Source organism: Lepidochelys kempii, chromosome 7 (assembly GCF_965140285.1).
Source record: "Lepidochelys kempii isolate rLepKem1 chromosome 7, rLepKem1.hap1, whole genome shotgun sequence".
NCBI classification, from domain to species: Eukaryota; Metazoa; Chordata; order Testudines; family Cheloniidae; genus Lepidochelys; species Lepidochelys kempii.
The window spans coordinates 116,386,361-116,408,218 of NC_136386.1; the positions used below are offsets into that span (position 1 = coordinate 116,386,361).

The 21,858-nt window shown below is 45.5% G+C and overlaps 1 protein-coding gene across 1 annotated transcript; it reads left to right on the forward strand.

The window, feature by feature from the left end:
* The first annotated feature begins 19,434 nt into the window (after nt 1–19,434).
* BBIP1 (BBSome interacting protein 1) lies at nt 19,435–21,601 on the forward strand. Its single transcript, XM_073354403.2, has 2 exons — nt 19,435–19,692; nt 21,244–21,601. Exons 1-2 carry the CDS (start codon nt 19,647–19,649, stop codon nt 21,411–21,413), a joined length of 216 nt encoding a protein of 71 aa, XP_073210504.1. The 5' UTR covers nt 19,435–19,646; the 3' UTR covers nt 21,414–21,601.
* Nucleotides 21,602–21,858: the final 257 nt, after the last annotated feature.

A 21,858-nucleotide genomic window follows, 5' to 3' on the forward strand; every position in this document is an offset into this window, starting at 1 on the left:
GGGAGATTTATATACAAAGAGAACATGAAACAATGGGTGTTACCATACACACTGTAACCAGAGTGATCACTTAAGGTGAGCTATTACCAGCAGGAGGGGGAGGAGGGAGGGAGAGGGAACCTTTTGTAGTGATAATCAAGGTGGGCCATTTCCAGCAGTTGACAAGAACATCTGAGGAACAGTGCGGGGTGGAGGGAGGAAATAAACATGGGGAAATAGTTTTACTTTGTGTAATGACACAACTACTCCCAGTCTCTATTCAAGCCTAAGTTAATTGTATCTAGTTTGAAAATTAATTCCAATTCAGCAGTCTCTCGTTGAAGTCTGTTTTTGAAGTCTTTTTGTTGTAATATTGCAACCTTTAGGTCTGTAATCGAGTGACCAGAGAGATTGAAGCGCTCTCCGACTGGTTTATGAATGTTATAATTCTTGATGTCTGATTTGTGTCCATTTATTCTTTTACGTAGAGACTCTCCAGTTTGACCAATGTACATGGCAGAGGGGCATTGCTGGCACATGATGGCATATATCACATTGGTAGATGTGCAGGTGAACGAGCCTCTGATAGTGATTAGGCCCTATGATGGTGTCCCCTGAATAGATATGTGGACACGGTTGGCAATGGGCTTTGTCGTAAGGATAGGTTCCTGGGTTAGTGGTTTTGTTGTGCGGTGTGTGGTTGCTGGTGAGTATTTGCTTCAGGTTGGGGGGCTGTCTGTAAACAAGGACTGGCCTGTCTCCCAAGATCTGTGAGAGTGATGGGTCATCCTTCAAGATAGGTTATAGATCCTTGATGATGCGTTGGAGAGGTTTTAGTTGGGGGCTGAAGGTGACGGCTAGTGGCGTTCTGTTATTTTCTTTGTTGGGCCTGTCCTGTAGTAGGTAACTTCTGGGTACTCTTCTGGCTCTGTCAATCTGTTTCTTCACTTCAGCAGGTTGGTATTGTAGTTGTAAGAATGCTTGATAGAGATCTTGTAGGTGTTTGTCTCTGTCTGAGGGGTTGGAGCAAATGCAGTTGTATCTTAGAGCTTGGCTGTAGACAATGGATCATGTGGTGTGGTGTGGTCTGGATGAAAGCTGGAGGCATATAGGTAGGAATAGTGGTCAGTAGGTTTCCGGTATAGGGTGGTGTTTATGTGACCGTCGCTTATTAGCACCGTAGTGTCCAGGAAGTGGATCTCTTGTGTGGACTGGTCCAGGCTGAGGTTGATGGTGGGATGGAAATTGTTGAAATCATGGTGGAATTCCTCAAGGGCTTCTTTTCCATGGGTCCAGATGATGAAGTTGTCAACAATGTAGTGCGAGTAGGGGCGTTAGGGGACGAGAGCTGAGGAAGTGTTGTTCTAAGTTAGCCATAAAAATGTTGGCATACTGTGGGGCCATGCGGGTACCCACAGCAGTGCCGCTGACTTGAAGGTATACATTGTCCCCAAATGTAAAATAGTTATGGGTGAAGACAAAGTCACAAAGTTCAGCCACCAGGTTAGCCGTGACATTATCGGGTATAGTGTTCTTGACGGCTTGTAGTCCATCTTTGTGTGGAATGTTGGTGTAGAGGGCTTCTACATCCATAGTGACCAGGATGGTGTTTTTTGGAAGATCACCGATGGATTGTAGTTCCCTCAGGAAGTCAGTGGTGTCTCGAAGATAGCTGGGAGTGCTTGTAGCGTAGGGCCTGAGGAGGGAGTCTACATAGCCAGACAATCCTGCTGTCAGGGTGCCAATGCCTGAGATGATGGGGCATCCAGGATTTCCAGGTTTATGAATCTTGGGTACCAGATAGAATATCCCTGGTTGGGGTCCTAGGGGTGTCTGTGCAGATTTGTTCTTGTGCTTTTTCAGGAAGTTTCTTGAGCAGATGTTGTAGGTTTTTTTGGTAACCCGCAGTGGGATGAGGATCGCCTCTGATCTCTTTAAAAAAAAAAAATCATCATACATTAGCTATCCTCCAGTTATCAATACTGTCAAGGTTCCTCCCCCACTCTGAACTCTAGGGTACAGATGTGGGGACCTGCATGAAAAACCTCCTAAGCTTATCTTTACCAGCTTAGGTCAAAACTTCCCCAAGGTACAAAATATTACACCCGTTATCCTTGGACTGGCCGCTACCACCACCAAACTAATACTGGTTACTGGGGAAGAGCTGTTTGGACGCGTCCTTCCCCCCAAAATACTTCCCAAAACCTTGCACCCCACTTCCTGGACAAGGTTTGGTAAAAAGCCTCACCAATTTGCCTAGGTGACTACAGACCCAGACCCTTGGATCTTAAGAACAATGAACAATCCTCCCAACACTTGCACCCCCCCTTTCCTGGGAAATGTTGGATAAAAAGCCTCACCAATTTGCATAGGTGACCACAGACCCAAACCCTTGGATCTGAGAACAATGAAAAAGCATTCAGTGTTTTACAAGAAGACTTTTAATAAAAAATAGAAGTAAATAGAAATAAAGAAATCCCCCCTGTAAAGTCAGGATGGTAGATATCTTACAGGGTAATTAGATTCAAAAACATAGAGAACCCCTCTAGGCAAAACCTTAAGTTACAAAAAAGATACACAGACAGAAATAGTTATTCTATTCAGCACAATTCTTTTCTCAGCCATTTAAAGAAATCATAATCTAACACATACCTAGCTAGATTACTTACTAAAAGTTCTAAGACTCCATTCCTGTTCTGTCCCCGGCCAAGACGACTACAGACAGACACAGACCCTTTGTTTCTCTCCCTCCTCCCAGCTTTTGAAAGTATCTTGTCTCCTCATTGGTCATTTTGGTCAGGTGCCAGCGAGGTTACCTTTAGCTTCTTAACCCTTTACAGGTGAGAGGAGCTTTCCCCTGGCCAGGAGGGATTTCAAAGGGGTTTACCCTTCCCTTTATTTTTATGACACGCCCCCCAAATCTCAGCTAGGGTGAAACACTGGCTGGGATTTCTTCCTGGAGCTCTAGGAAAACAGAGTTAATAAGACACATGCATCTCTAAATATACTACCAAGTACATAAAGACCAACAATATTTTCCACATCTCAAGGACGATTTTAACCAGTTGATTCTGGGAAACTTTCACGGGAGAGTGCATCAGCCACTTTGTTAGAAGCTCCTGAGATGTGTTGGATGTCGAAATCAAAATCTTGGAGAGCTAAACTCCACCGAAGAAGTTTTTTGTTAGTTTCTTTGACGGTGTGAAGCCACTTTAGTGCAGCATGGTCGGTTTGCAGGTGGAAACGCCGTCCCCAAACATATGGGCGTAGCTTTTCCAGAGCGTAGACAATGGCATAACATTCTTTTTCAGTGACTGACCAGTTGCTTTCCCTCTCAGACAGTTTTTTGCTGAGAAACACTACAGGGTGGAATTCTTGATCAGGTCCTTTCTGCATTAAAACTGCTCCCACACCACGCTCGGATGCATCTGTGGTTACTAGGAACGGTTTGTCAAAGTCTGGGGCCCTTAGTACAGGGTCAGACATGAGTGTCGCTTTAAGCTTGTTAAAGGCCTTCTGACACTTTCCGGTCCACTGAACAGCATTTGGCTGTTTCTTTTTGGTTAGGTCTGTCAGTGGGGCAGCGATTTGGCTGTAGTGCGGTACAAATCGTCTGTAATAACCGGCCAAGCCTAAGAAGGATTGAACCTGTTTCTTTGACTTTGGGACAGGCCACTTTTGGATAGCATCCACTTTGGCCTGTAGGGGGCTGATAGTTCCTTGACCCACCTGGTGTCCAAGGTAAGTCACTCTGTTTAGGCCTATTTGACACTTCTTAGCCTTAACAGTTAGTCCTGCCTCCCTTATGCGCTCAAGGACTTTTTGTAGATGTTCCAGGTGGTCTGCCCAGGAATCCGAAAATATGGCCACATCGTCAAGGTAGGCGACTGCATATTCTCCTAATCCCGCTAGGAGACCATCTACAAGTCTTTGGAAAGTGGCGGGTGCATTTCGCAGCCCGAAAGGGAGTACATTAAATTCATACAGCCCGAGATGTGTGATGAAGGCTGACCTTTCCTTGGCAGATTCATCTAGCGGTACCTGCCAGTACCCCTTGGTTAAGTCCAAGGTAGAGATGAACTGGGCCCGTCCCAGTTTCTCTAATAGTTCATCAGTGCGTGGCATTGGATAGTTGTCTGGGCGAGTTACAGCATTTAGCTTACGGTAGTCCACGCAAAAACGTATTTCCCCATCTGGTTTGGGAACTAGAACCACTGGAGATGCCCATGCACTTTCAGAGGGGCGGATTACACCCATCTGTAACATATCCTGGATCTCCCGTTCTATAGCAGTTTTAGCTTGAGGAGACACCCGGTGGACCCTAATTGGGTGAGCATTACCTGTGTCAATGGAGTGGTATGCCCGTTCAGTCAGTCCTGGGGTGGCTGAGAACGTTGGCGCGTAGCTAGTGCACAGCTCCTGGATCTGCTGTCGCTGCATACGCCCAAGGGTCATGGAGAGGTTCACCTCTTCCACACCACCAGCACATTTCCCTTCGTAATAGACACCTTCAGGCCACTCAGCGTCGTCTCCTCCCTGGGCTGTAAACTGACAAACCTTTAATTCTCTGGAATAAAAGGGCTTTAGAGAATTAATATGATACATCTTAGGCTTTCGGTTGGAGGTGGGGAATGCTATGAGATAATTAACAGCTCCCAGGCGCTCCTGGACCACGAATGGCCCTTCCCACGATGCTTCCATTTTATGGGCCTGGAGCGCCTTTAAGACCATGACCTGGTCTCCTACTTTGAAGGAATGCTCTCTGGCATGTTTATCATACCAGGCTTTTTGCTCTTTTTGAGCATCCTGTAAGTTTTCTCTAGCAAGGGCTAAAGAGGTTCGGAGGGTGTTTTGTAGGTTGGTTACAAAGTCCAGAATGTTAGTTCCTGGAGAAGGTGTAAATCCCTCCCATTGCTGCTTCACCAACTGCAATGGCCCCTTAACCTCACGGCCATATACAAGTTCAAATGGGGAAAACCCTAAACTGGGATGTGGTACAGCTCTGTAGGCAAAGAGCAACTGCTGCAATACTAGGTCCCAATCATTGGAGTGCTCATTTACGAATTTACGTATCATGGCCCCCAAAGTTCCATTAAACTTCTCCACCATGCCATTTGTTTGATGATGGTAAGGAGTGGCAACCAAGTGATTTACCCCATGAGCTTCCCAAAGGTTTTTCATAGTTCCTGCCAGGAAATTAGTCCCTGCATCTGTGAGGATGTCGGAGGACCAACCTACCCTGGCAAAAATGTCTGCTAGTGCCTGACACACACTTTTAGCCCTGGTGTTGCTTAGAGCTACTGCTTCCGGCCATCGGGTGGCAAAATCCATGAAAGTCAGTATGTACTGCTTTCCTCTGGGTGTCTTTTTCGGAAAAGGACCCAGAATATCCACAGCTACTCGCTGAAATGGAACTTCAATGATGGGGAGTGGCTGGAGAGGGGCTTTGACCTGGTCTTGGGGTTTTCCCACTCTTTGGCACACCTCACAAGACTGGACATAGGTAGAAACATCCTTGCCCATTCCCTCCCAGTGGAATGATCCCCCCAAACGGTCTTTGGTCCTGTTCACCCCAGCATGGCCACTAGGGTGATCATGGGCTAAGCTCAAGAGCTTGGCCCGGTATTTAGTTGGAACTACCAACTGTCTCTGAGGATGCCAGTCTTCCTGGTGTCCACCAGAAAGAGTTTCCTTGTATAAAAGTCCTCTTTCTACAACAAACCTGGATCGATTAGAAGAGCTGAGAGGCGGTGGGTTGCTCCGTGCCGCCGTCCAAGCTCTCTGGAGGCTTTCATCTGCTTCCTGTTCGGTCTGGAACTGTTCCCTTGATGCTGGAGACATCAGTTCCTCATGGGATTGTGGACCTAGGCTTGGTCCCTCTGGAAGCGATATAGGGGATGGAGCTGTTTCTGTTGACTGTGAACCGCTCTCCGCTGGTGCACTATGTTGGGATTCTGGCTCCGGCTGAGCCTCTTGTGTAGGGTTATCGGCTGCTGCCAGTTCAGGTTCGGTGGGGCCCTCTGGTGTTGAGGTTGCAAGTACTGGATTCAGTGCTGACACGGGGTCTGGTGTTGGTTGTTCGGCTGGTTCCGGTTCTGGGACTGGTTCCGTCTGGGTCTCTGGGACTGGATCCACTACTGCTGTTGCAGACATTGGCCTGGGGTCCAGGTCCATCACCTCTGACCGGGTCCTGATAGAAGTTTCCGGAACAGAGCTAGGCCTCACGGCTTGTTTAGCCTGGCTGCGGGTGACCATTCCCACCCTCTTGGCCTGCTTCACGTGATTGGCCAAGTCTTCCCCCAACAGCATGGGGATGGGATAATCATCATAGACTGCAAAAGTCCACATTCCTGACCAGCCCTTGTACTGGACAGGCAACTTGGCTGTAGGCAAATTGAAAGAGTTGGACTTGAAGGGTTGAATCGTCACTTGGATCTCTGGGTTGATTAAATTGGGGTCCACTAAGGAAGCATGGATAGCTGACACTTGTGCTCCGGTGTCCCTCCACGCGGTGACCTTCTTCCCGCCCACACTCACAGTTTCCCTCCGCTCCAAGGGTATCTGGGAGGTATCTGGGCCTGTGGACCTCTGGTGTGATTCCGGTGCAATGAACTGTAATCTGTTGGGGTTCTTGGGGCAGTTGGCCTTTACATGCCCCAGCTCGTTACATTTAAAACATCGTCCAGTTGACGGGTCACCGGGGCGAGGTGGGTTGCTGGAGAACGGGGTGGTGGGACGATAAGGGGTCTGGAGGGTTCTTTGGGAGGTAGGTGGGGCTTTGGGCGGCCCCCGGTAATAGGGTGTGGTCTGGGGTGGTCCCTTCTGGTCTCCGCTCCAACTGCGACCAGTTTTCTTCTTCTCTGCCACCTCCACCCATCTGGCTCCAATCTCTCCTGCCTCGATTACAGTTTTGGGTTTCCCATCTAGGATGTATCTTTCTATTTCCTCAGGAACGCCCTCTAAGAATTGTTCCATTTGCATTAGGAAGGGCAAATTTACTGGAGATTCAACACTTGCTCCTGATATCCAGGCATCCCAATGTTTCACAATGTGGTAGGCATGTCGGGTAAATGACATGTCTGGTTTCCACCTTAGGGCTCGGAACCTCTGACGAGACTGCTCGGGTGTTATCCCCATTCTGACTCTCGCCTTGGATTTAAACAGTTCATACTTGTTCATATGTTCTTTAGGCATTTCAGCTGCCACCTCAGCTAAGGGTCCACTGAGCTGCGGCCTCAGCTCTACCATGTATTGGTCAGTAGAGATGTTGTACCCAAGGCAGGCCCTTTCGAAGTTTTCTAAGAAGGCCTCAGTATCATCACCTGCCTTGTAGGTGGGGAACTTTCTGGGATGGGAAGTGGTACCTGGAGAAGGATTGCTAGGGTTTGTTGGTATATTCTGCTGGGCCTTTATCCTCTCCATCTCCTCCACATGCTTCCTTGCCTCCATTTCCCTCTTGTGGGCAGCCTCCTGTACCTCCTTCTCCAGCCGCTTGAGTTCTATCTGTCTTTCATGTTCCCTTTGTTTTTCCTCAGCCTGAAATTTGGCTAATTCCAGCTGTAGTCGAGCCGAGGATTTGGCCATTCTAACCTCTCTGTTTTTAACTAACTTTACACCCGAGGTTTAGAAATAAACAAACAAAACTTGGCTGTAAAATTTTGCTGTGCTGGAATAGAATACCTATTCTCTGATAGTGATTGTCAGCCTACAGAAAAAGACAATTCCCTTGTCTCTGCTCTGGGCCCAAATTAAAGCAAAAAACCTCCAACTACTTGGAAACCTGCTTACCCAGCCCAAAGAAAAAAAAAATTATTTTCAAACCTGTGCTCCTTGTAAAACAAAAAAAAATCAAAATCCTAAAAAAAACCCTGCCACTTTTGTCTCCAGGCAAATGGGTAGAGCACACACCCCCTATTTACTTTTAGGAAGAAAAGAAAAAAAAAAACCTCTGGGTTGGAAGACTGTGAATTTCCCTGCAGGAGTTAAGTACCCTGCCTCCAGGCAAAGAAAACCTGCAATTCACAAGATAATCCCCTTTTGTCTCTGCTTGGCCACAAAGCAGAGAGAAACCAAGCTGCTTTCAGTTTCAAAGCTGCTTTCTGGACTTCCTAAAAATTCCTTTTTAAAATCTGTATTTCTAGTTCAAAAAATCTCAACTGGATCTCAAAATGATTTCAGGTTAATCCCACCGCTGCCACCATGTCAAGGTTCCTCCCCCACTCTGAACTCTAGGGTACAGATGTGGGGACCTGCATGAAAAACCTCCTAAGCTTATCTTTACCAGCTTAGGTCAAAACTTCCCCAAGGTACAAAATATTACACCCGTTATCCTTGGACTGGCCGCTACCACCACCAAACTAATACTGGTTACTGGGGAAGAGCTGTTTGGACGCGTCCTTCCCCCCAAAATACTTCCCAAAACCTTGCACCCCACTTCCTGGACAAGGTTTGGTAAAAAGCCTCACCAATTTGCCTAGGTGACTACAGACCCAGACCCTTGGATCTTAAGAACAATGAACAATCCTCCCAACACTTGCACCCCCCATTTCCTGGGAAATGTTGGATAAAAAGCCTCACCAATTTGCATAGGTGACCACAGACCCAAACCCTTGGATCTGAGAACAATGAAAAAGCATTCAGTGTTTTACAAGAAGACTTTTAATAAAAAAATAGAAGTAAATAGAAATAAAGAAATCCCCCCTGTTATGTTCCTTTATGATTCTATTTTCCTCAGTAACATATAAACCTGTCTAAAGTATTTTCAGCAAAAGATGTACTGTTGGTGAGACGAAGTAATCGCTTGCTCATTTACATGTTTGGTAAGGCTGACTTGGAAATATAAACTGTTTGAACTGGCTGACTCTCAACTTGCATGATAGAAGTTTAACTTGCTTGATAGCCTATTGAATTTGCAATTTTCCTTTCCTCTAAATCAAAAGTGGACTGAGGGTGTATAATGGAGCCACAAAAACTTAGGAGGACACAGCTGCTGATTTGATCTTTTTCAGGACTTTAGAGTTCTAAATACCTGAAACAAGACTAGATAATTATGCTTGATGTAGTATTAGAAATGGAGAATTTGCTTCAAGCTGTTCAAAGCTAGACCTGATCTTTCAGTTTAGTTGTGTCTTGCCACCAGATGAATTGTATGAATAGGAGGGCCAATTACTGTACAAATTATTGCCCTATACATCTAATTTGTTTAGACCAATGCATGAAATGCTCAGTACAGTTAGTGCATTATTTACAAAAGAATTATGTTATTCCCTGAAAGGGAGACTGCAACATAAGAGATAATCTATTCACTACTCTTGTTACAAAAAAAGAGTAAATCACTCTAAAAACACCTCTATATTTTATACATATCTATTATAACATAGAGAAAATAATTAATTAAAAGAATAAGCTGCCATCTTGAATCTGGATGACACTGGAAAATGATGCGTGAGACACAGGAAATTCTGCTCAGCATCTGAATGCATGGGAGAGAAGCCAGCAAATTTCTGGGCTAAATGTTCCCAAGTGCCAAACTGTACGTGCCTGCAAGGTGCAGCGATGGCCAGGAATGCAGGGACACAGAGAAGGGCTATCACCTGTCAAAAGGAAAAGTGCAGGAACAAAAGTGTTGAAAATCAGAAGTTGTGGGAGCCAGAATGTGTGACGTACGTGCTGGGGTGGGTGTGAAAGGAATGGTGCAGCTGCTTTTCTGTCCTGTGCAACTGCTGGCATCAGTCCACTTTCACTATACAAATTAGGCACTGATGTCCATTTCTATTGTCTTAAGAGAATCTTGTTTGTTCAATGTGCCTCCTTCTCTCTTTCAAATGCATAATACAAAACACAGTATTGCACGTATATCAAAGATTATGTAACTCCTCTGCTAAATTATACTGCAAGTCATGCTTAATGATGGTTGGGATCCTAAAGAAAGTGGTCTGGACTGCAGTACTTGCATGCGCCAAGGTGCATTACGTCAACACTCTTGCTTTATAGCTCTTTCATTTCTACACTACAATGCAATGTGCCACAGTCCTCTCTGACATTGCGTGTGCATTTTCTATTTTGTTTTTTTCATGCACAAGGAGTATTCAGCATCTGTTACTACAGTGCCCATTTTGCTCATCCCTTATGTCTGACAGGGCCAAAACTATGGACTAATTCCTGAATTCTTCTGATGTGGCTCAGATTTGCTTCTGCTAGGCGGTGTTTTTTGTCTTTGAAGATTTATTAGCCCCACGCATGCTGGTATAGCATGACACTTGGCAGTGCTGGTATAAAAGTAGCATATGTTCCTCTTCATAAACCAGATTAATAAAGGATTCAATTCTGCCCCCTGCCATATACAGGAGTAAGTAGGGTGTGGCCCTCATACTCCCACAAAGCAGGACATCATACTGATCTTACTGGTCCTCCAATCTTCAAACAGGTGCAGGAGGGGTTCAGAGCAACTTCTCTGCAGTCAGAATGGAGAGAGTTAAATTACTTACTCAAGGCCACAGATGGAAACAGTATCAGTGCCAGGACTAGAAATCACCACTTTCGGAAGCTCCACCATCTGAGCTGTGGTATATGTACAGATCAGGAACTAAGTGTGTTTGGCCGTGTCACCATTTCAGGGTAACTGCACCTCCATGGTCCAGTCCAGGAATGCCCAGTCAGGTCTCAGGTCTTTAGCCATCACCTGTCTCAGCAGGGACCATTTTCCCACTCCTTTCTGACTGGGGTTTTAAGGCTTCACAGTTCCCAGTGTTACACTGTGATATCCCCCCTGTGATAGGGTGCACTCCCCAACCAGTTCTGAGAGAATTGAATTAGGCCAGGTGAGCCCAATCAGCCAATTAAGCTGCAAACAGGGGAGATTTAGGCTGTGTGGAGTGCACTGATAAGAAGGAGGCTTACGTGTGAGAGAACATAAAGTCTGGAGGTTGGCAAAAATATAGGGGAGGCTACAGGGAGGAAGCTAGCAGAGTGGCTCCCTGAGGTAAGGAAAAAGTAAGGAAGTGGTGGAAATTACTCCCTGAGAAAGAGTTTACCAAGCAGGCCTAAGAGGGGTCTGATTACAAAGACTAGAGAATGAAAAGCGTGGGGAAGCATGATAGGAAGTAGTCCAGGGAAGAGAGCAGTAAGGTAATAGCCACATACCTTAACTGCTCATTGTAGGGCCCTGGATTAGAACCAGGAGTAGAGGGTGAACCTGGGTACCCCTACCATCCACTTCTGCATGGCATCGCTAAGGGCAGCGAATAGGAAGCCAGCTGGAGTGACATGTTCAGGGCAGCAGGCATGAGGACTGCCTGATGCTGCTGGTGCAGTAGGACTTTGAAAGACTGCCCCAGAAGGGAAAATTACAGTGTGAGCTGCCTTGAGGGTTGAGTCACAAAGTAGCCATACTGTGGCTCCATGAGAGGGAGAAGAACTGCATGTCAGAAGCCCAGAAAGGAGGCACTGAACTGGACAGAGCTAATCACCAGAAGGAGGCACCACTCAGCGGTGAGCAGCGCAGTATGGTGACACCCTCCCTGAAGCCAGTCTGCCTAAAGCCAGTGGCGGTACTTTGCTTTCCCTCCAAGGGCTCTGAACGGTGTAGCACCAGCAGTTACGAATGCCCATGCAACGCTCTCTAAGCAAGCACACTTATTCTTCAGGTAAAAGCATTCAAGAGAAAATACATAAAACACTACACAGATTTAAACCTACACTAAACATACCAGGACTCTCCCATCGGTCTTATAGGGCCCTAGCAGGCTAAGTCTTTCCAACCCTTCCGCAAGGGTTGGGAGTGGACTGTCCTGGACAGAACATCCTGTCCATTTGCTGGAGCAGAAAGAAGACCCCTGTTAGAATATAGATATTCAAGCCTGCCTGTAAAGGCCTATACTTTAAGAACTTAGGTGTATTTTTATCATTTAGCTAGTTACAGAGGTATAAAACAAAGAATCAAAATCACAAGTCTGCCTGTGTATGGCCTTTTCTGACTAAAATAGTCTGAGGCCTTGTTCTTAGGCTAAGGCCTTTGGCTAAGCAGAAGGGGCAGCCATAAGCTGGGAAGCATATGGTCACATCCTCACATCCCAAACCAGTTACATTGAAATAAAGTGGTATTGGGCTGTTAGGAAGACGGTCCTGTCCTGGTAGTGCCCATCACCACCAGATAAAGAAACAGATCTTAAGATGGTTAAAGAAAACTTAGTTTGATAGCATCCTGTCTGGCAAGAAATCACTTATCAGTGGTTGCGGTTGTGAAACCGTCATTTTGGTACTGTTTTATCTTTATGGCCCCACTTCTCTATTGTTAATCTGTCTGGTTCTCTAATTGTTTCTGTCTGCTGTATAATTAATTTTTCTAGGTGTAAGTTAATTAGGGTAGCGGGACATAATTGGTTAGAGAAGTATGTTACAATATGTTAAGATTGGTTAGTTAAATTTCAGTAAAATGATTGGTTAAGGTATAGTTGAGAATATTACTATATAAACTGGGGTCAAGCAGGAAGTGTGTGTGGGAGGGGAAACTGGAATCATTTTTGTTAAGCGGGGGGATGGGAACAGGGAACAGGGAACAGGGACACAGGCAAGGCTCTGCTGCGTCAGAGCTGGGAACGGAACCCTGGGAAACTGACTCTCTTGGCATATAGAGATAAGCCCGACTGGTGTGAAGGGCTTTGAATATGCTTGCTTGGAAATTAACCCCAATAAACATTGCGTTGTTTGCACTTTGGACTTCTGGTCTTCTGCTTTCTGTCTACATGACAAGAACCAGAGAAGAGGGTGAAGGGAAAGCCCTCTAATAACCCCGAGTCACTTTAAATACAGCTTTTTATGCAAAAGCCATTTCTTTGTCTGTTGGTCTCTGGAAAACCCAGTTTGAACCAGTATATGCAAGCCTCCCAAGGGATGGTATTTCTCTGGAGGTGTTTACAAACTGAGTGAATCACCTTAATCACTCCCTACTGTTCTTAGTTCCTGGGGGAAGTGTGGAGGAGTTGCATACAAGCTCAGACCCACAGTGATACATAGACTATTCATATACTGAACACAATATGGTCCCCAGAGATATTACATGAGGTTGCTATATCTATCACAGTCAGCATGGGAGAATCTAACAGGAAAAACACTTGCACGTATAGCCCCAAAAGAAACCTCACTTAAGTTTCTCTTCAGAGAGAACATGACAATAGAAATTTGCCCTAAAAATAAGACTTTTGGCGGGAGAGGTACTTGGGAGGGGAATAATAAAAAGGGGATGTTTATGCTGAATATCTGGGAAAACAGCCCGAAAAGGGAGATCTATCGAGCTGTGCAATAGTCTCCTAAAGGGATGTGTTCAAACTCCCATCGCCAGGAAATTCTAAAACCAGACTAGACTGAGCACTAGGCAATATTCCTTAGGAATGATCCTGCACCACCAGGAAGATGGACTGGATAATTTGATAGGTCTCTTCAACCTCTCCAGCTTATCTGGAGGTATATTTCACAGGACAATACAACTTTCTTATTTGACTGCATTGGGAGTTTTATGGTCTGTATGTTAAACTATTCATTTAATTTCTAGGACATGTTTAGGTATTGACATTACTCTGTTATGTCAATGATTGACTTTTGTGTATGAAAGTTGTACTTTTGTATAGGGTCCCCTGACTCATCACTTAATTTTTACCCAGTAAGTAAAGGATGAGTCTCAGACTTTTCCCAACCAATTAAAGAAATATTCCAAGAGAGACACTAAGCAGCTGGGGGAGAAGTGGAATAATAAACAATAAAGTGACAGTGCATTTATGGGAAATTCTAGCACTTTTCTAGCTCTGTAAGGCCCCAGGCCAAAGTTTAAATGATTTTAACCACACAAGTGATGCACTGATTGCATAGAAACTCCTGTCTGGAGCATCTGGCGTGACAGCACAGAATGGAATTCTATATAACAATAAGGCAGGCAGTGAGATCTCAGCATTTACTGGACAATAGCGACTGAGATGGAATAGAAGGCGCAGCCAGTCAGAAAGCTACTTCTGGGTCACCTGTACCGTATGTTTTCAGACGTTTAGCATGAGTGTAGCTCACAACGAACGAAGGAAGGAACAGTTTCTCTCGCTGTGAAGCGGATCACCTCATTCAGCAACAAAAGACAAGCCCTTCTACCAAGCATGGGGTTTTCCTCCAGGCTTTTATTCTGGCCTCCATGTCCATAGGTTGCAACCATCAAAAACCTCAAATATAATGATCAAATCAATGAGAAATAAACCCATGCCCCTACCAACTCATTCACAGAGGCAGCCACCACACTCTGTCTGATCACCTTCCAGCTGTTATAGCATATTGTATTCTTTCTGAGAGCCAAACTGGACTTTCTGCCCTCAGAGTTACCTTGTGGTCTCACCCTGTATACCTGTATGAGTAAATCTCTTGCTTTGTTCCTGGGTGAGGATGGTCTGTACCCTAGAGTGCCTGCCCATGTTTCAAGGAAATAAAGGACAAATAAATGTATGAAAAACACGGGACCAAAGCTTACTTGTGAGGGATGACACACACAACGTTTTATAAATGGCACAGAGTCATGCATCTTCACACGGTTATCATCAGTGCTTAAAAGGTCAGAGTTATATAAAAACCAAAGATAGACATTTGGGAAACAGACATTTTTAAATCTGACCAGATTGTATTAGTAGCTCCTTACTGAATCTGGGATGGACACTATCAACCAAGCAAAAGATATCCCTTAAAACCCAAGACAGATGGTCACCCGGAGCATTGCCAATACATGCGATATTGGCTCTTTAACATTTTTTTTGAAACCCCAGGTTATGTGATCATGCAAGAACCTCAGCTTTCATTTTAAAATACAGTGATGTTTCTCGCCCTTCTGGTTGCAGGAAAAAGCTGGAAAGCATGAACTCTAACGGCTCAGAAAACAGAAGAGAAATAGAAAGAACCCAACAACTATTACATGATTTTGGGGGCCTGCCCCGTGATTTTTGAACACTTGGAACTGGCAACATTGCTACTGCTGAGCCCAGCCTTCACCTATGGTACATGTGACCTATCCTTGGTGAAGGCAGATATTTTTCATTCAAGACTTAAAATAAATGTTCGTTTTGTATTTGCAGTATTGTGGGGCTTTCAGCAAATGGCTGCAATGTTATGAAACTCACTGGATTCCAGCAATGCATGTCTATGTGCTGTCTTGTGTGCTGAGACTATCTCTGGGAAGAGGCGGAAAACAAGCTTATCATTTATAACGCTATTGCTGGTTTTGTGGTTGTGAGGCTTTCTGCAAAGTACAAGAATAACTCATTTGTGACATAACACTTCTGCATCCAGAATATATTATCCTCATGCTTGGATACTTTAAGGAACAATACTAGGTTTTATGTTAAGGTCTGTCTCATGTCCTTTGAGAAACATGTGGTTAGAGCACAGGACTTGGTGTCAGGATACTGGAGTTCTGTTCCTGCATCTGCCACAAACCTGGGGCCAGATCCTGGCCTCCATTCCAGATACTTTGTTCCAATTTAACCAGCCATCTTACACTTTCATAAGGGTAATCCCAAGGTGGAATAGAGACAGCATAGTGGCTCTGCTTATTCTATTCCCAGCACAAGGGGCATTCGCAGGGAATAGAAGATGTGAGCAAAGTACCTCTGCTCTCCGGCTATTTCTGGCAGCTTAATTGGCCACTTGTGCAACTGAGCATAAGTCAAAGAAGCCTTCACCCAGCCCCAGAAGCAGGGATCATAAAGCCACCTTTTCTTAGCAGAACCAATGAGTTGGGTCCTTGATGTATAATTTGACATGTCACAACTTCTGTCATTTAATCGCTGCTTTCAGCATGAGCAGGATTAGGTTCTCCAAGCCTCATTTTCCTCATCTGTGAAATGTGGTAAATAATACTTGCCAAGTTCAAAACTAAATCTACTAACATTTGTTAAAAGAAAAGGAGGACTTGTGGCACCTTAGAGACTAACAAATTTATTTGCGCATAAGCTTTCGTAAGCTACAGCTCACTTCATCGGAAGCTTATGCTCAAATAAATTGGTTAGTCTCTAAGGTGCCACAAGTTCTCCTTTTCTATTTGCGAATACAGACTAACACGGCTGCTACTCTGAAACCCAACATTTGTTAAGCACTTTGAAATCTTCAGACAGAAGGTGCAAACAATCAATATATTAGTTTGTACCTGTACCTCTTGCTCACTTTCTACCCTTCCAATTCCTAATCGTTTAATACCATCTTTCTCCAAGTGTCACAAGATGTTTTAAAAATAAATCTACTGGCAACTTCTGAAAATAATCACCAGTAACCACCCATACATTACCACAACCCTAAGGATCAGCATTTTTAGAAGAATGCCAAGTTGGCATTTGGCTAGCTGAGAAAATGGATTTAGCACATTGCGAGATCCCAGATCTCAATCAGTAAAATGCTCTCATGTAACAAATCGAGGTGACCATTGTTTCATATCATCGAGGAAAAACACTGGCAAGAAAACCATTTTGGAAAGTAAAAAGAAAAGGAGTACTTGTGGCACCTTAGAGACTAACCAATTTATTTGAGCATAAGCTTTCGTGAGCTACAGCTCACTTCATCGGATGCATCCGATGAAGTGACCAGTAGGTCACGAAAGCTTATGCTCAAATAAATTGGTTAGTCTCTAAGGTGCCACAAGTACTCCTTTTCTTTTTGCGAATACAGACTAACACGGCTGCTACTCTGAAACCTGTCATTTTGGAAAGTAACTCCCTACATGACTGAGATGAGGTTTAGTTGCTGAAAATACCAATACTTAGATAATGCTGGACTCCAAACAACCATCTGCAATGAACAAGCAGCTAGAAAGACCTAGCCAAGGAATTCAAGTTAATGCTGCCTTGTATCTAATTAAATTTCCTGTCACTTTAAGGCTCTTTTTCGCTAGCACAGAAATATTCATTGCTCCAGCACGGCAGAATTTTCATTCATAATTGACATCTTGGAAAAACTGAGCTATACTTTACAATTTAATATTTACATAGTATAAGGATCTGATTACAAAGATATTCTAGTTAATTCTAACTGGGTGTTGCTTACTGAAAGTTGGATTCTTAGTACAGGTTTCACTGTAACCCCAAAAATGCATTAGATATAGCAGCGAAGGATTATCCCATGGGCCAACTGCACAGCATCCAAGTCAGCAGAGGGAAACATGACCAAGTGAAATCAAAACCAGAAAGAAAACTTATTATAGAAAAAATTATTTTCCTCATTCTCTTTTGATCACTGAACAGTGCCATTGTTTATAATTTCCACAAGCCTTTGTCCATAGCTAATATACATCACCATGAAAAATGTCAGCAGAATCTGCTGTTTCTTACTACATCTATAAGGATCACTAATACCAGCTGAGATTGTGGTTAGCAGGTTTACAAATGTTAACTGTTCCTACACGTGAGCTTTTCCCTCTTCAAATTACTGAAGTTAAGGACAGGGTGGACAGGCCATACAAACAATATCATTAGCAAAATCTAAAATTACAGTACATCTTGGAATTTAATTAGTACCTGAATACCATATACATGCAGAGCCAGGAAGCTGAAATTGCATCTACTGACTTGTGTGTTAGCACATATACTTCTAAGTGCTCTTCAATGAAAGTTGCTAATAAATGGTAAAGAATTCTCCAAAACACAGACAGAACAGAAAAGGCAACCCGGTCAGCCTCCAAGAAGATGGGAAGATGACATTGTTAAACGTTTCGGACGAACGTGGAGAAGAAAGGTACGCGTGCGAGAAGCATGGCGGACGTGTTGTGATCGGGTCAGTCTTAGCGACAGCTGAAGACCATTCGATCCAGGTGATTCAGGCGGCAGACAGGCCCTGCATGTATCCGAGTGGTGAGAGGAATACTGGCAAATCTGGTTTTGCCGCACTTGTGCTTTTAGCATTTAGACGTACCCCAGCCTTCGACTGCATTTTAAACAGTGCCACCACTCTTACTACAAGCTCTAGGACATCAGATTAAAACTTTGATCAGAATTTGAAATCCTGGGGAAACCCCCACTGCTGGGCACTATCTGTTGATATTTTCAAACAAGTATAGAGTGAACTTGATGTCAGTGAAAGGGGCTGGTTTAATGGCCCTGGAGAAGGAAATCCTGCTCTTGCAAGATACTTGAATACCCTCACCTCATGTTGTTGTCAGTAGGAGTTGCAGAAGCTGAGCACATCTCAGGATTGGGCAGTGGTAATATAGACTTCTCTACATTGCCCTACCAAAGACCGTCAGTGCTGACAGGGAGAAACCAGCTGGGCTGTCAAGTTCAAGTTCTCTGGCTCATTTAGTTTCTCAGGCTGACAACGAGGGGACAATTCAGGATAACCACGGTAGGTAGCTTCTGTACTGTACAGCCCTGTCCCTTAGAAATTGGGCAGGGGCTTACCACCTCCTTTCATGTAGATGTCATTAAGCAAGCTGCCAAGTGATAACTTCTTATAGCCTCCAACCTAGGCTGGGCTGAAACTAGAGATCTAAAGGCAAAGGGCTTTCCATCTCCTCCAGTCCCCGAGTGTTTTTCCAGAACATCCTAGAAACATGTCGAATGGGAAAGGTTGCCATCTGGCCAGTTTTTAACCCATCTGGCCAGATGTTGTGGTGCCTGGTTGGTTCCTGATTAAAAGATTTAATATGCTGAGTTTGTTTTCACTTGGGACCAACATTCTCTGTAAAATGCAAACGCACACAGCTCTGCATCAAAATCTTTAACTGCCATATGCATCACACAGCGGGAGGCAGGGCCAATACCTGGTCCCACTCTCCATGCTGGGTTTTCAGCCTGCCAAAACTACAACAGACCCAAGGGTCATGGGGGGTGCACGGCCGGCTCCTGGTGGGATCCGTCAAGGGCTGAGGTGGGTGGGTGGCTTTTCTGTTCTCAAACGAGAAAAACCCTTCCAGAGTCCGGAGTAGGTGGAAGCCAGGGAGGGAGACTCAAAACCAGCGCAGGTCAGATTCCACAGCTATGGGCGTGCTCCTGCCGAACCAGGCTGCTCAACACGCCCAAGTGAGGGCCACATGCCAGCAGCCTGGGGGCAAGGCTTCATTTGCAATAAAGCAGGGCAGACTGAGGCGGCATTAATTATGGAGGTGCGGCATGCTGGGCTTGCCTCTCACCTCCACCAGCAACCCCACAGACCGTGCCCCCTGCATACAACAGGCGCCAGGGCAGCACGGGGCTTCCCCATATGCCATAGAACCACCAAGGCACCACAGTGCCCAGCATGCAGCGGGCTACCCGCCGGACTACAATTCCCAGCATGCAGTGGGCCACCACTGGCCTACAATTGCCAGCATGCGGTGCCCCCCCCCCAAGAGACCAGGCTTCTCATTATGCAACGATGACAGAGCCGCGCACGGTGGGCGCTCTCGTTCTTTCGGGGCCACTGCGCTTGCGTGGATACCGCCAGCAAGACGGTGGATGTGCAGTGCGCATGCGTTTCAGCGCCGTGCACCTGGGGTGAGGAGACGGCGGCGGGAGCGTGAATTACGAGGTGACGACAGGACGCTGCCTACGCGGGAGGCGTCCCGTCCTGACGCGCTGCCGGACGGGTCCGGGCAGGTTGAAGGCGGCCCGCTCAGGCCCCAGCAACGCGGGGGCGGGCCCGCCTCAGCGCCGCGCAGGCAGCCGCCCGACGCCGCCGCCATGCCTGAGGGCAAGTCCGTCTTCCGGGAGGTGCTGCCCAAGCAAGGTAACCGCCGGGCCCGCCCAGCCGCTCTCGGGCCGCCTCCCCCATCACCCGCTTCTGTGCCCCGGCGCTCCCCGCCCACAACGAGCGGTCGTGCCCGGGCAGCGCGCCGCCCTCCCCCCCCCTCCCCACCCCCACCCGGGGGGCGTCACGCCGCCGGCCAGCTGGAGGAAAGCGAGGCTGCCTGCCCCTGACCACAGCGGCGCGGGGTAAGGGGGCGCGTGCCTGGGGCCGCTGGCCCAGGGTTGCCCACGCGAGCTCGATGAGGTGAGCAGCGGCGTGCCTGCCCGCACAGCTACCCGACCTTCCTCTCGGGGGGCGGGCGGGCGGGGGGGGGGGGGGGGACGGACACCCCCTCCCGTGGTAAGATCTTCGGAGTAGAGGCCTTGCCTTGGTTTTCTCTTCAGCACCGTGCACAGGTATGGTGTTGTATGTGAATGAGATTTATCTAGGCGGGGGTAGGGACGTCGCTTAGGCAGGGGTTCGTGACCCCCTCGGGGCACAAGGTTACTATATGGGGGGGGGAGAGATTGTAAACGGTCAGCCTCCCAAAAAAACCCCACTTCGCCTCCAGCATTTATAATAGTGTGAAATATTTTAAGTGTTTTTAATTTTCAAGGGGGGTTGCTCTCAGAGGCTTGGTGCGTGAAAGGGGTCACCCATACAAAAGTTTGAGAACCACTGCCATCCAGCAAACCAAACGCCAGCTACTCCTGAACCCTCCTGATCTAGGCAAGACCAATTAAGTGTGTGTAGGCATATTCTCAATAAAAGCAGGAATCCTGTTTTTACTTTGATTACTCTTCCCCTTACTGGTCAAGGTATTTGAAAGCGCATACAGTAGTTTATAAACACTAACGGGTAAGCCCTGACAGAAAACCATAGAAAGGAAGTTCATATTATGATTACCATTTTACTTACCTTCCCCATAACCCACCCCCATCTTAATCATAAAATGGGTTTGACAGCTTCATTCAAATCCTTAGTTCTAGCAATATAGTTTGAAAGTTGGGATTGTAGGGCTGCTTTCATATGGTTTAAAGCACTGAGTTCTAGCAGCTGTGCTGGTAAAAATGTAAGAACTGAAAGGCAAGAAAGCTGTCAAATGAGGAAATAAGGCATATTACATAAGCACTCTGCTTGGCTACTGTTGGAAAGCTGAGAATCCTAGTCATTAACTTGATTTTTAGGAGCTAGTCTAAATGTCTTTTTTGCACAGATCTTAATAAAGATCCCAACTCTCAGCTATGTGACTTCAGTTCCTGAAAAAATAATTTTTTTTCCTGTGGTTCAAAATCAGACAAAAGATCTACTTCTGAAAAGCAAGCCAGTTTCTTTATCAGTTGAGGTTAATGACTTGTGCTTTTGCAAACCTTTTTCCCCAAAGAACAGTATATTCTTTCTGAAAACTAATGCTATCTTGTCCAAAATTCTTGTATTTATACACTAGGTTTTTCACGAACATTTGGTGCTATTTGAGATTTATACTTTGTTGTAAAATTCATGCCAATTATATGAAATTAACATATTCTTATTTTTCCTTCTACACTTCAGGGCAGTTGTCAGTGGAGGATGTGGCTACCATGGTGTTATGTAAGCCAAAACTATTGCCTTTAAAATCTGTTACCCTAGAAAAGCTAGAGAAAATGCAGCGAGCAGCACAGGAGACAATTCGCCAGCAAGAAGTGGCACAGAAGGAGCAGCAGCAACAAAGTGAACAATAGTGTGCATGATGGCTCACCCCCTTTAAGAAATATTTCACCTAAATACTGTACTTTAGTTTGTGTATAAATCTAGTGATGTTTGCTGTACAGTTATTAAAAAGGTGTTCAGGAATAGTAGAAGTCCATACTAAACTTTCTTAGCTCATGTCTTCTTATATTGTACATATTATAAAAGTCTGTAGATTTTGCTTAAGGAGTCTTTTGTTAGTATGCTTATTACCTTCTCTGTAGCTGGGGCTTTCAGCTTCGTAGCTTGATTTCTTTTTTAAAAAGCTTCATAATTGTGCTGGCTTAAAAAAAATAAGCCCCATGAAGAGTTTGTCCCCCTCAACTTACTTTTTTTTTTCCTCTGTAAACTATTTACTTTAGTTCATTACTTGAGGCTGGAGATGTATAGTTAACATTTCTGAAATGTTACAAATCTTGCCTGGCTGTTCTGGTCTAG

Bases quoted from the DNA above. Each gene is read 5' to 3' on its own strand.
- BBIP1 (XM_073354403.2), top strand. From the start codon at position 19,647: ATGCCTGAGGGCAAGTCCGTCTTCCGGGAGGTGCTGCCCAAGCAAG. The intron at 19,693-21,243 runs GTAACCGCCGGG...TCTACACTTCAG, and splicing joins GGAGGTGCTGCCCAAGCAAG to GGCAGTTGTCAGTGGAGGAT.